General features: G+C 35.4%; 1 protein-coding gene across 1 annotated transcript; it reads left to right on the forward strand.

The window, feature by feature from the left end:
- On the forward strand, positions 1 to 10,533 carry LOC126696831 (CBL-interacting serine/threonine-protein kinase 9). Its single transcript, XM_050393555.1, has 15 exons — positions 1 to 438; positions 1,305 to 1,367; positions 3,124 to 3,195; positions 3,377 to 3,484; positions 3,621 to 3,701; positions 7,608 to 7,661; positions 7,747 to 7,872; positions 7,954 to 8,043; positions 8,209 to 8,331; positions 8,599 to 8,706; positions 9,066 to 9,182; positions 9,305 to 9,361; positions 9,510 to 9,584; positions 9,971 to 10,041; positions 10,154 to 10,533. The coding sequence occupies exons 1-15, from the start codon at positions 259 to 261 to the stop codon at positions 10,170 to 10,172; spliced, it is 1,344 nt and encodes a 447-aa protein (XP_050249512.1). The 5' UTR covers positions 1 to 258; the 3' UTR covers positions 10,173 to 10,533.
- The last annotated feature ends 2,568 nt before the right edge of the window (positions 10,534 to 13,101 follow it).

Consider the following 13,101-nt stretch of genomic DNA (forward strand, 5'->3'; position numbering starts at 1 on the left):
AAGTATCATTTCGTGGTTTATGAATTATGATATGAGTCAGTAATACTAGCATTTATCTTTTTCATCGTAAAAGTGTTTTTTTGCAAACAAAAGCAAAAGCAAAAGCAAAAGCAAAGGGGGAAATCCAATCTCGTAAGTTGTGAGAGAGCCTGAGTGAGACCATCTGAATGCTCAAATTTTGAGTTAGTCTTTCGTTGGGAAAACCGAACACAACACACCTCTGATGTTTGTTTGATCGGACGGTGGGGGGAGAAGAAGATGAGCTCGAGAAAGTCACCGGCGACGAGGACACGTGTGGGGAAGTACGAGCTTGGTAAAACTGTGGGTGAGGGTAGCTTTGCCAAGGTCAAGTTCGCCAAGAACGTTGAGACCGGTGACAACGTTGCCATTAAAATCCTCGATCGCGACCAAGTCCTCCGTCACAAGATGGTTGAACATGTAATTACTCTTTTTCTTTTCTCTCTTTATTTTATTTATTTATTTACGAATTATCAGTTTCTAATGCTTCCTTTTTCTTTTTTTTTTTTCTTTTTTCCTTTTCTATGCAAGTACCATTAGGCCAAAAGATTTTTTTTGGACTATTAAGTACTAAATAAACAAATTAAAAAATATATATGAACTGAGTAATTTTTATTAAGGTAGGATAATGGATGTTTTTAGTATATTTGTTAATTAATAATTTTAGAAATTTTTAATTATTTTAGAAATTTTTTGATACTATATTTTTAAGAAAAGTATAAAAAGGGTAAAAAAAAATCCACTCTTGTTTGTGTTTGTGTTTTTTATTTTTTCATAAAGAGTTCAGTTAACAAAGTCTATTTTAATATTATTAATAAGGTGTAATCAATTGTACGACAGTGGCTGTGCTGGTACATTTTATATTAAGGGGCCCCACATGTGAATCTCTGGATGATTTGGATGCCACGTGTAATACATGTAGCCAAAGAGTGGAGTATGTGGGTCCCAATTGTTGGATAGAGATGGAATCCACTGACCATTTGGAGAAATAATCTTTCACCAAAAAAAAAAAAATTCTAATAATCATATTCGTTAAATTAATATAATATGTTTACTTTACGGAGCAGGGTGTGAACGTGAACGGTTCTTTTTATTAGTATCATTCTTATTATTTTCAATTTGATTGAAATAAAGATTGTTGTATTGCATTTCGCATTCCATTTGCTTGGTGATGTTAAGCTATAGAATAGTGCTGTATCTATAATTGATTACTTTTAATCCCGGAGCAAAGGGTCCTTTAATTTTTATTTTGTTGTTGTTGTTGTTGTTGATGCTTCTTCTGGCAGCTAAAAAGAGAAATTTCGACAATGAAGCTGATCAAACATCCAAATGTTGTTAAACTTTTTGAGGTAACGGCAGTCTTTTTTTTTTTTTTTTTTTTCATTTCTAATTTGTTTTGTTTCAACAATGTGCATCATGGTTTTTTCAAATACAAATAGAAATTATACCTAATACTAAATTCCATTGATACATAATCAGCTGGAGACTGTGCCTCATGAAGTGGAGGTCACTGTATAAACCAACTCTTTAGTCTTTTCCCTCTCTTTAAGGTCAAACACATTAAAAATAAATAAAAAAAAAAGACTTCATGCTTTACTTTTATGCCATTTTCCAATAAAAGATTGGAATTCTAATTGAATGGCAAGATTTCTACCCAATTAATTGTTAATCCTTTACATAATGTCCTTACTTTATGAGAAAATAGTGTTTGAAGTTAGGTGTAATAGTATAAGGTGGTAAGAATTTCATGATGAAATAAGTGGGTTGATATTTGGTCTATAGTACTTTCTTAAACAGGGTCAGGAAAAGTATTTTAAAAAAAATCATAGTTGAGGAAAAATAATGAAGAATATGGGCAACAACCATATTTTTACTCTCTCGCTCTCTCTCCCCCACTTGATGCTAACCGAAGCAGGCCTTTAGAATCATGGACGAAAGCATTTAAGCATGTGTTCCATATATTGGCTATGTTTTGTCATTAAGTGTGTTCAGAAGTTTGGATGGAGAGGAGAGCAAAGAATAAGGGAGGGAAAGAGAGGAGAGGGGAAGGATTAGCTGTTCCCCTTGTTTGGATGTTGTAAAAATTAAGTAGGGGGAAGGAGAATAGATATCCCTCGTGGATGTTTTTAAAATTAAGTAGGGAAGGAGAAGTGAGAGAAATTATCATATAAAATGACACTTAGGACCAACTTTTACTAATTTTAGAGAATCAAAAATAAATTGACATCATAAGGGCAAAATGGACAATTTAATTTTTTTTAAAACATGAGTGGAATTTCCCTCAAAATTCCTCCAATTTGGGGGAATTAAAAAAGAGGGGTTAGGGCCGAGAGTGTTATGCTTAATTGGTAACTCCTAATGTTTTCAACTGAGACATTTAAGGTTCAAATTCCCCCACTTCCAATTATTGAATCATTAAAATAAAAATAAAAATAAAAAAAGAAGAAGAAGAAAGAAAGAGAGGAGTTAGGAGGAGTAAGATATCCTTCCGCCCTAAAAGACATACAAACTAGATTGATTAAACCCATCCCTTTTTCTCTACTGCCCTCTTCTGGGTCTTCTCCCCCTCCATCCAAAGCTTTAAATGTACAGATTCTGTTTTGGGAAGGCTATGGATAGAGCATATTCCTATGATAGGAGTTTTACTATTGTACTATTTAGCTTGAAGGCTTAGTTAGTAATGGGTTGTAATAGCTATGTGGTTGGTTGGTTAGTTAGTCAAGAAATTGTAACTGATTGTATAACAGAATTCATAACTTTACCAATGTATAGCAGATAACTCAACTATAAGAGGGTGATCTGGATTGTAACAAAGGACATTGAAGAATGATATGCAATTTCCTTCTCTTTACTCTCTCTATTCTCTTCTCTATTATACTCTACTCTAGGAGGCCTAGTTCCCTTGAAGAACTACCGTAGCTAATTCTGTTACTTGATTAAGAACTACTGAGTTCTTATCATCCTACTATATTTATCTATTCCATTCTAGACATCATAAACTACCCTAAGCTTTTTGTCAAGATACAATGCACCCTGAGTTGCACTATTTTAAGTAGGACAATTTCAATGTGTATGTTTAAAATTATCTGTGTTCTGCATGCATAGGTTATGGCAAGCAAATCAAAGATCTACATCATTCTCGAATTTGTTGGTGGTGGCGAGCTCTTTGACCAAATAGTAAGATTTTTTTTTTGAGCGTTATACTTGGATTATATTATGCATTCATTTAATGGTACTCATCTTTTGTGGTCATATTTACCTGTTTTTTTTGCGTTCATGTAAGTGTAATCAACAGCCAGTGGGCAATATTCTTCTATTTACACAAAAAAGTTTCCATCATGGGCTCTTTGATTCTCAGGCCAAAAATGGAAGACTTAAAGAGGATGAAGCGAGGAAATATTTCCAACAGCTCATTAATGCTGTAGATTACTGCCACAGTAGAGGCGTGTACCACAGAGATTTGAAGGTTTGCCAAATTTCCTACCTTTCCACATAAAGTTACCACTTAATGAGCGTTTTCAAGGATGGTGTTTTTGTTTCTTGGTAATTAATTCAACCAGGCTTTGATTGATCATTAATGAACTATGCTGCATCTTTTGCAGCCTGAGAATCTTCTTCTGGATTCATATGGTGTTCTTAAAGTTTCAGATTTTGGATTAAGTGCATTTGCACAGCAAGTACGGGTGAGTGGTATTCAACTATTGCCAGGATCTTCAAGTTTACTTCATGTAATAGTAGCCTTTGTAGGTTGGTTTTGAATTCCATACAAAGTTCTTATATAAAAAATATATTATAGTTGCTGACATATTTGAAATCACACTCACGCAAGGAACGCATTAAACAAACTAATAAGAAGCACTGGTTACAAGCCTGTCAACTTACAAACTGAAAGAATCTAAATCCAACAAAAACAAAATATCAGAGGGAGTTACAGAATACATAATGAAGTTCTACTGCTGGCATCCTCACTTCACGAATGATTCAGCACAATGTCTAGCTTTGAAACATGTTTAACTCGATGCTGAGGAAAGCTGTTAAAAGTTCCCTGCTGTCCGATAGGAAGCCAAAAAAGTTTCTGTTAGAATTCTGGTTGTTTAGGATCATATCAAGCACGACTTTTGCATGTAATTTTACTTCAATAGCATTTATTCCTAGATGAATGGCTGACTGAAGACCATCCCTCAATGCCCAAATCTTATCCATGACATTGGTAGTGACACCAACAGCTCTAGAAAGCCTGCCACACAACTTGCCAGTTACTTATAATATCAACCCCACCTGCTATATCAGGGTTACCACAAACATCACCATCAGTATAAAGTTTGAACCAATCTTGGGTTATTCTATTCAAGCCTGACAAAACGAGAAATACTGATATACAAGCAAACTGTTGAGAATCTGAGATCCCTAGATTGCTACAAACTTGAAAGCTTTCTGAAAGCAGACCATCTGAAGATCTTTGTTAGGCTGAGCTTGCTGAAAAATGACTCTGATGTGGTGCAACCTGAAGGTCCAAACTCCAAACAGAAATAGAAAAGATACCTTTCTGATACATATCATCCCTATGGTATCCAAATTTGGTATTGGGGCAGCAGTTACCCTTTAACCAACCATGAAGGCTCAAACTAAATGAGTGAATAGCCACTGGGGGTATTCCTTTCCCAGTCTGTTACAGAACACCCAAGTGTCAGTGCAGTCCCTTTAAGCATGCAGAAGAGACTCAGAGTGGACAGGACACGGGGATATTTAGGCCTTGTCTAGAAAGAATTTCTCTAACTGGTACGCTGTTATGTCTACCGTTAAAGATTGAATGTTTTCTTGTGTTGAATTGTATAAAATATTGTACAAGGGACTGCCTTTTGTATAGGCAGAGTATTTGCTATACAAGTAACAGGAGTGCAGTACAAGTGGAGTTCAATAGTACAATGGACTTAAAGCATGTTGGGCTTGTATTCTAAAATGTGCAAAGCCGGAAAAAAGACTTGGCCTGTGGATTAGCTTTCATTTTCGAGAGCTAAGTGCCATGGAAGAAAGCTTTGATAAATGGATTTTTGACCATTCGCTATATTAAAACACTCTTAGCATCAAAATTTACATCTTTAGATGGTACCCAAATCCACAACCGAGCAGGAATTGCTTTTATAGCTTGGACAATATTTAAAGGGAGAGAAGAAGATGGGAATCCCAAAGAACGTCCTGCAGGGGAAGCAATATCAGCTACCCTCATACTATCCTCTCCTAAATTCAAAGGCCCTTTGATCAAACTTCTCAAAGAACCACCTTTAAGCCATCATTCATGCCAGAAGCTAATATATTTCCACTCCCAATAGGCTTAACACACCTTTAGAAAAAATATTGTACCTGTATGAGTCAAAATATGAAGGAAAAATAAAATGAATGTTATAATTAATTTCTAAGTTATGGGAAGGGGATTCTCAATGGTAGATCTAAGCAAGAGATCAAATCAAAGACTAATAAGATTGAAGTAAATAACAAAGGTTGTTATATTCTCTTCGGCCTGGCCGATGAAGATTCTTACAAGTTAGGATTTACACTTCACACTCTCTCTCACTCTGTTGATTTTTCTACCCCCATTCTAATGGGGGAGGGGTCCTATTTATTCAAGTTGAGACTTTCTCTCTCTGATCTTTTGTGTGGTGGAGGAGTGGGGAGGATGATACTTGTCCCATCAAAGGTCTCCTCCCTTCTTTTGAGGAAGTAAGTGGGTGTATGGGTGGAGGGCACTATTCTGACTGGTCATTCAGTAATAAATATGGCCTGATTGGTGGGTATGGTTATTAATGCGGAGGTGAAAGTTGCTAAATTTAGGCGCTACCTTCCTTGGTTCATCGGCTGTACTTATTTGTTGGTTCTCAAGTACTCCTCGATTCTTCCTCAGTTAGATTGTACCCTCGGTAGTGGGCCGAGGATAAGATTCTTACCTAAAGAGGGAGAGAGGCTCCTTGGTGAGCTGGACCTTGCTACCCAGTAAGATCCCCTCGCTTTCTCCACCCTTGGTGCCTGACTCGTTCCTTCTACAACTTCCTTGGGCTAGACCTACAACTTCCCTTTCTTCTTTTCTTACTCTTGCAAGCCTTTGGGCCCATGGGCCTCTTGTACTTATTCCATTCCCCACAGTAACCATAGCTGGCTAGGTGATAGAGATGGTGAGCCCGTTTGGATTATTCGAATTTAGTCTACCAACTGTTCTTACTTATTTACAAGTACCTGGGCTCAAATCTTATCTTTTTCTTGTTCCAGCTTCCCATTGAGTTTGGCTAGAAGAGCAATATTTTTGCTCTCCTGATTAAACTCCCAACCCTCCTTCCCCTTTGGGTTTGACAAGTTTGCTCCAACCAATAAGATGAATTGTTTTAAGCTCCTCTAAGGAGCCCCAGAGGAAGTTCCTATTAAGTTTATTGAGATTATTGTAGACTTTAACTGGAAGAGCTACTTCTTGCATAAATATTTTAGAATGGGGAAGGTGACATATTGGATCAAGATAGTTCAATAGCAGGCTCTTTCTGACGTCTAACTGAAAAATAGTTTATAAATAAGGGATAGTCTGTGGCAATTGAGCTCTATCTCATTAGGCACCTTTTCCGTTATATGTCCTAGGTGGAGGTTGAGGTCTTGGGTTTAAGACCTATTGGGTGTATGTGTAACTTACCAATAAATAAAAGAAAAATAATAGGGGACAATTAGTCATCAAGGATCAACTACTGAAAGAATATGTTACAATGACAATGACCTGATTACGAAGGAGAGGAACTAGTCTCAGGGGTGGGGTTTGGGTACTTGGGTTGGTTGAGGAGATGGAGTTTGGTAGAGGTCATAGGTATTTTTGAATATGAAAACAGAAAAAATATGTAACTTTAATTGTGTCTAACTGATTTTATTGAAGCTAGCAAGACCAATGTAGGTCAAACACTTATACCATGCTTTGAATTTATAAGCTTCTCTCATTGTCTTCTTGACTAAAGAAGAGGGAAAAGAGGTTCCACAAATCGCTTGTAAATGTCTACTAGCACTACTTTTATATGGTTCAGTGTGCCACATAAAGACTTGTTTCCATTTTCATTTGATTGGTTAGTCGCAGATTGGGATTACTTTAACTCAGCCTGTACTATCTCATTTAAACTAGTGATTAGGCCAAGTTTGGAAACATATTCTCTACATTTTTATGATAAACTCACATGTTTTCTACATTTACTCAGTCAGTTAACCAATTATTAAGTTGACTTGCCCAGAGTTGTGAGCAAGTTGAGGTTTTAGAGGTTTGGATGGTGATTTTAGCTTTTGAGTTGCTTTATAAGATTTTGAGACTCTCTCATTTTTAGTTGCTGTGTTTTAAAAAGGCTTCACACTCTCATGAGTCTCTAGTATTTTTTTTTTCTAATTTTTTTACATTAATTTCTATTTGAGTTGCACATAATTATAAATGTTTCAGTGAAGATGTATGTACCTCATCTGTAAATAGAGATCACCCATTTGATTTTGTTAGTGGAGATTGTACGTTGCTTTTCTATGGAAAATGAGAATTTTTTTTGTGCATTGGGGAGACCTTAGTTACTTTCTCCTTACTGCAGGAGGATGGGCTGCTTCACACTGCCTGTGGGACCCCCAATTATGTTGCTCCGGAGGTATCTACCTACAACTTTGTAAAATAGCAGAATGATTTTGTGCAACTCTATGTTCGATTTCTCTCATGTAATATTTTTGTTTCAGGTTCTACATGATAAAGGTTATGATGGTACAGCATCTGATATTTGGTCCTGTGGGGTCATTCTCTTTGTACTTATGGCTGGGTACTTGCCATTTGATGAACCAAATCTCATAGCTTTGTATAGAAAAGTAAGTCTTTCCAGATTTTTCATCCTCTTTTCATATGATGAAATCTGATTAAACTCATCAATGTATTGATATGAATTTCAGATTTCGAAGGCTGAATTTATGTATCCACCATATTTTTCACCTGGTGCAACAAAACTGATAAAGCGTATTCTTGATCCTAACCCTCTTACAGTGAGCTCCAAACCCTTTTCTGATTCAGAATTAATTAATGAACCTTTTCCTGAATTTTATTATTCAGGGGCATGGTTAGATTAGCAAGGGTATATGTAATGTTTAATATGGTGCATTCATAGCATTCATGCCTTTTGTGGTATATACGGTGGTGCTTTATTTCAGCGGATAACAATTCCTGAAATCTTGGAAAATGAATGGTTCAAGAAAGGGTACAAGCCAGCATACTTTGAAGAGGAGCAGAATGTAAATCTTGATGATGTAGATGCTGTCTTCAATGACTCGGAGGTGAGATGATTTAATTTTGTTTCTCTTTTATTTCTAAGTCAAGATGTCTGGTTAATGTGCCAGTTACTGACTTTTCATACAGATTGTTTTTCTGTCATTGTTTAGTGGTACTGATAGAACATCCATGTCCCAGTGCTCAAATCTAGACACTGGATATTACTTTGGTCTCTTACAATGGGATTGTAAACTAACAATCTAGTCAGCCTGAATGCATTGATATGAGGTTCAGTTTACCTGAAGATTTATATATATATGTTTATTATGCAGGAACATCTTGTAACAGAAAGGAAGGAGAGGCCTGTATCCATGAATGCTTTTGAACTTATATCTAGATCCCCAAGTTTCAATCTTGAAAATTTGTTCGAGAAGCAGACGGTATGTATATCAAATTTTCATTTTCTGGTTATGAATATTTCAAATATGGCGTTATGGGAAATTGATATCTCATGAAGCACAGTTTGTAAGATTGAAATACCAACTGTGTGTCAAACTGGTGCCTTGGGATTTTGGGTTGACTGTTCCCAATCAAGAGCTTGTGTTTTCTAAACACCTTGTGGTGACTAATTTTATCTAACCACAGACCAAATCATTCTGAACCTTAGTAGAACATGTTATTTATTTGTTTGGGGTGGATTTCACTTTCTGTGCTGATTTCTGTTACATTTGTTACTGATTGCTGTTATTGCTGCTAATAATCCCCTCTCTTTTGTTTGATTATAAATTTCTCTATACAGGGTCTTGTGAAGAGAGAAACCCGTTTCACTTCCCAGTCCCCAGCGAATGAAATTATGTCTAAAATTGAGGAAACTGCAAAGCCTCTTGGCTTTAATGTTCACAAACGAAACTACAAGGTAACATTTCTCGTGTTAGATAAGTTGATTGGATTTGTTTTGTTTCATTTTCCTGTTTTATGTCCATGTTAAACAAGTTCAAAATTCCTGTGTATGTCTTTCTTAATTTCCAATCATTCCAGATGAAGTTGCAAGGTGACAAAACTGGAAGGAAGGGCCACCTTTCTGTTGCAACTGAGGTACTGAGTTATTCCGTAGACATTGAAGTTTAAAAATATTGGAGGCTGCCGCTTATAAATTTCAAATTCTTGTATAATTAGTAATTCTCAAATTTGACTGTACCATGTCAAAATAGTTTCTGTGCAATTGATTTCTTTTCAATTTCAGGTGTTCGAGGTGGCTCCCTCCTTGCACATGGTGGAGCTGCGAAAGACTGGTGGTGACACACTGGAGTTTCACAAGGCATGTAAACTTTTTTTCTTCCCAACTATGGTTGGTTTGTCAGAAAGTGTAGGAAAACAATGGAAGTAAAATGATCTTTTGATTCTTGATTTTTCATCATTTAGAATCCTGGATCCACAATAACTGCTGCACACAACTGAATCTAATACAACTAGTGGCTTTGTTTTGTAGATTTTCTAAAATTTTAAGTAATGAAAAAAAGAGTAAACAAACATGAGCAGAATTTGCTTTGCTTAACTTTTTCCTCTATTTATTTCTAATTAAATGGAAGGTTGATGTCACATTTTTTTTTTTGGGTAATAAAAGGTTGATGTTACATACTAACATGTTTCAAGGGCTAAGGTTCACTATTTAATTCGTTTCTTGTTGCTCTGATCATATGGCAGTTCTACAAAAGTTTCTCATCAGGATTAAAAGATATAATGTGGAACACCGAAGAAAATACTGAAGGATTGAAGTAACCTCTCTCTCTCTCTCTCTCTCTCTCTCTCTCTATTTGTGTGTGCGCGCGCTCTCTTTCCTTTGTTGTTATGAAGAGCACCTATTGACTAAAAAAATTGTGTACGCAGGTCACAACAGGAGTCCTGACCATTTAGCCTATTGTGCGTTTATGTCTGAGTACTGACTACCAACTATGAATAGTGATCCATGGAAGGTGTTTATGTTTGGAGAAAAGTAGAAGGATGTCTCCACTTATGTGGTTTGAAAAGGTCCTTTGTAATATGAAAACAAGCCGTCAGAACTAGGGTCTTGGTTTGGGTTTTTTTTTTTTCCTTACGAGAACTGAAACCAGTCCCTGAGAACTAGGGTATTGGTTCTTTTTCCTTCGTTTTTCTTTCAACTATTTTGATGAATTGAAATCGGGTAAATTCTTTTACAAATTGATACAAGAATGAAGAAGTAGAAAGCTATTTCTTGTTACAATGAAAAACGAGATATTGGAACTTTTTGTGATTTGTTGTAACTTGTAAGAGCATTCACATCCCATTGCCATAATTTCTCTATTTTAACCTACCAAATAGTCACTTTTTCTACTTTAGCCACTCACTTTTAACATGTCCTACATCTCATCCCCTCATTACATTCTCTATTTTGCAATACATTTCATTAAAACAATCTAAAATAACTCCAAAAAAAAAAAAAAAAAAAAATCTCAAGCAAATCACTTACCCCCAGCCATTTTTTTTTAACAATGATTCACAACCTGGTGTAGGAGGTTGTTTTTGTTGTAATTTGGTATGCAAATATAATGAAAATTTTGTAGCAATATCAAATATAAATTTTGTTTCTCAAATGTATGCAGCACCTTTATTATATATTCCATTTTTTTAAAGATTAAAGTATACTTTTGACTTCTAATATTATGATTTTTGATTTTATTTTTTCATTCTGGCCCTTAACTTAATTTTTTTTTTTTTTTTTTAAATTTTGGGCCCTTAATGTTTGGTTCCATATCAAAAGAGCTCTATTGTCTATCTCTATTAGTATTCTTGTTGTTAAGTGCTAGATGGGCAATAACACATCACCCAAATAAGCCGTATCGCACAACTCTGTTTAGATAGCCTAAATCTAAAAACAATGCTGTATACTTAGGGATTGAAATGATCAACTCTGTTGACTCGAGTTGGGCTTGCGGGTTGGTTTTGTGACAGTTTGATGGGTTAGCAATGATCTAGTGGATTTTGTGCGTGAATTTGGTCGATTTAATGGGTTGATGTGTGGATCAAGTGGGTTGTGAGATCGATTAAAAAAAAAAAATTACAACACGCCAAATATTTGAAAAGAATTTATTTTCTCTGAAAATATTTTTAGCTGAAAACATTTTACAACAAAACAATCAAAGCGTTTAGAGTAAAATCTCGAGTATAAAACTGAATATGACTTTAAAAAAAAAAAAAATTGTGTATCTTCACATCATATTATCTAGTCTCTAGATAGCTGGCCACGATCATCAGTTAATAGTGATCCATTATTGGTTGAGACAAAAAAAAGTGTTTGTTGTCTTGAAAAATTGGACCACCAACAGTGTATGGATTAAGGTTTACGGAACTCCAAACTATTAATTACCAAAGCCTTTGGGTTCGACCACCGTTAGAGCATCCATTTCATTTGGTCACTGCCATTAGGCCCACGCCGTGTCAAGTTGATTTTAATTAATTGTAACAGTTTTTGGTTAGCGGATCGTATGCTACTACATTCAACACGTAATAATAATGATATTGAAGTGTCGGTTGGACCCGCCTTGATTTGGCCAATTTAGCCTCGTGGATCGGATTTCCTAACCACTATCTTCAAATTATTTTCTACACTGTCTCTCAAAATAAATTATTTGGTACATTTGGTTGGTATTATAAGTCTTATTCTCACATTTAAGGCTATGTCTTACTAAGTTCCACAGATAAGACTGGCTCTTCTACAAGAAAAATGCGTAATATATTGGCCTACATAATAATTAATGAATCTGTTAAAAGGTGCCTTTAGGCGAGCCAAGAAATTTTTTCAAGAGGCCAAGCTAAATATTTAATAAAAAAAATAAATCTAAAGAATAACACATATATATCAAATATTTATTTATTATTTATACATGGAATGTTTATAATTATAATTTAATTTATGATATTTTCTTACTTAAACAAAAATATTTACATCAAATAAGTCTTTTTTTGGTTGTTGTTGTTGTAAACTAGGATCTTATTACACGAAGGGAAAATTAAGGAATAGAGTCAGGCCTAAGCCTATCAAAAAACATGCCAAAAAGGTCATAAAACAATAGCATATTGATCTCCGAAGGAGGAGAATCATAGATAACAAAATCTTGCTCTAGTTTAGCTCTGGATTTGGCTAGCTTATCGGCACACTGATTGGCTTCTCTGTAGCAATACTTGATCTGTACCCTTGAAAATTGAGCCCATCCCGAAGTGCCCACAACTCAGCATCCACATTAGTAGCAATACCAACAACTCTTGCAAACCCAACAACCAAGTACCATTATGATCTCATAGAATACCACCACCACCAGCCAAACTGGGATTATCTAAGGTTGAACCATTAGGCCCTGTTTGGTTAATTTTTTTTCATCACTCATTACTCCTCACTCAATTTTCGTCACTCATTACTCAAAATACTTCAATTTCTTATACCCACCTATTTAGCACACATTACTCAATTTGTCATCACTCAAAATTTTCAACTTTTTGTGAGCCCCATACCTGTAACTTGGTCATAGCAAAGCTGTTAGCCTATCCATAGAAGGTTTCATCCCAATTTTTTCTCTTTTTTCATTTCCCCTTCCCTCTTTGCCGTTGTTTTTCCCTGTTATTTGGTTGGTGAGAAAATAATAAAGGAGAAGTTCAAAATAAGTTCTCCTCACTACTACTCTGTTCTTACAAAAAAAACATCACACAAAATACATCAAAATAATTTCTTTCTTTTCTTTGAAACAAAAACAAACAATTTTGTTGATGACGGATTTCAGAGATTGCAAACCCAAAATAGTGGAAAAATCTTCTTTGCAAAG

The sequence above is a fragment of the Quercus robur genome, chromosome 8 (assembly GCF_932294415.1).
Source record: "Quercus robur chromosome 8, dhQueRobu3.1, whole genome shotgun sequence".
In the NCBI taxonomy this organism is placed as follows: domain Eukaryota; kingdom Viridiplantae; phylum Streptophyta; class Magnoliopsida; order Fagales; family Fagaceae; genus Quercus; species Quercus robur.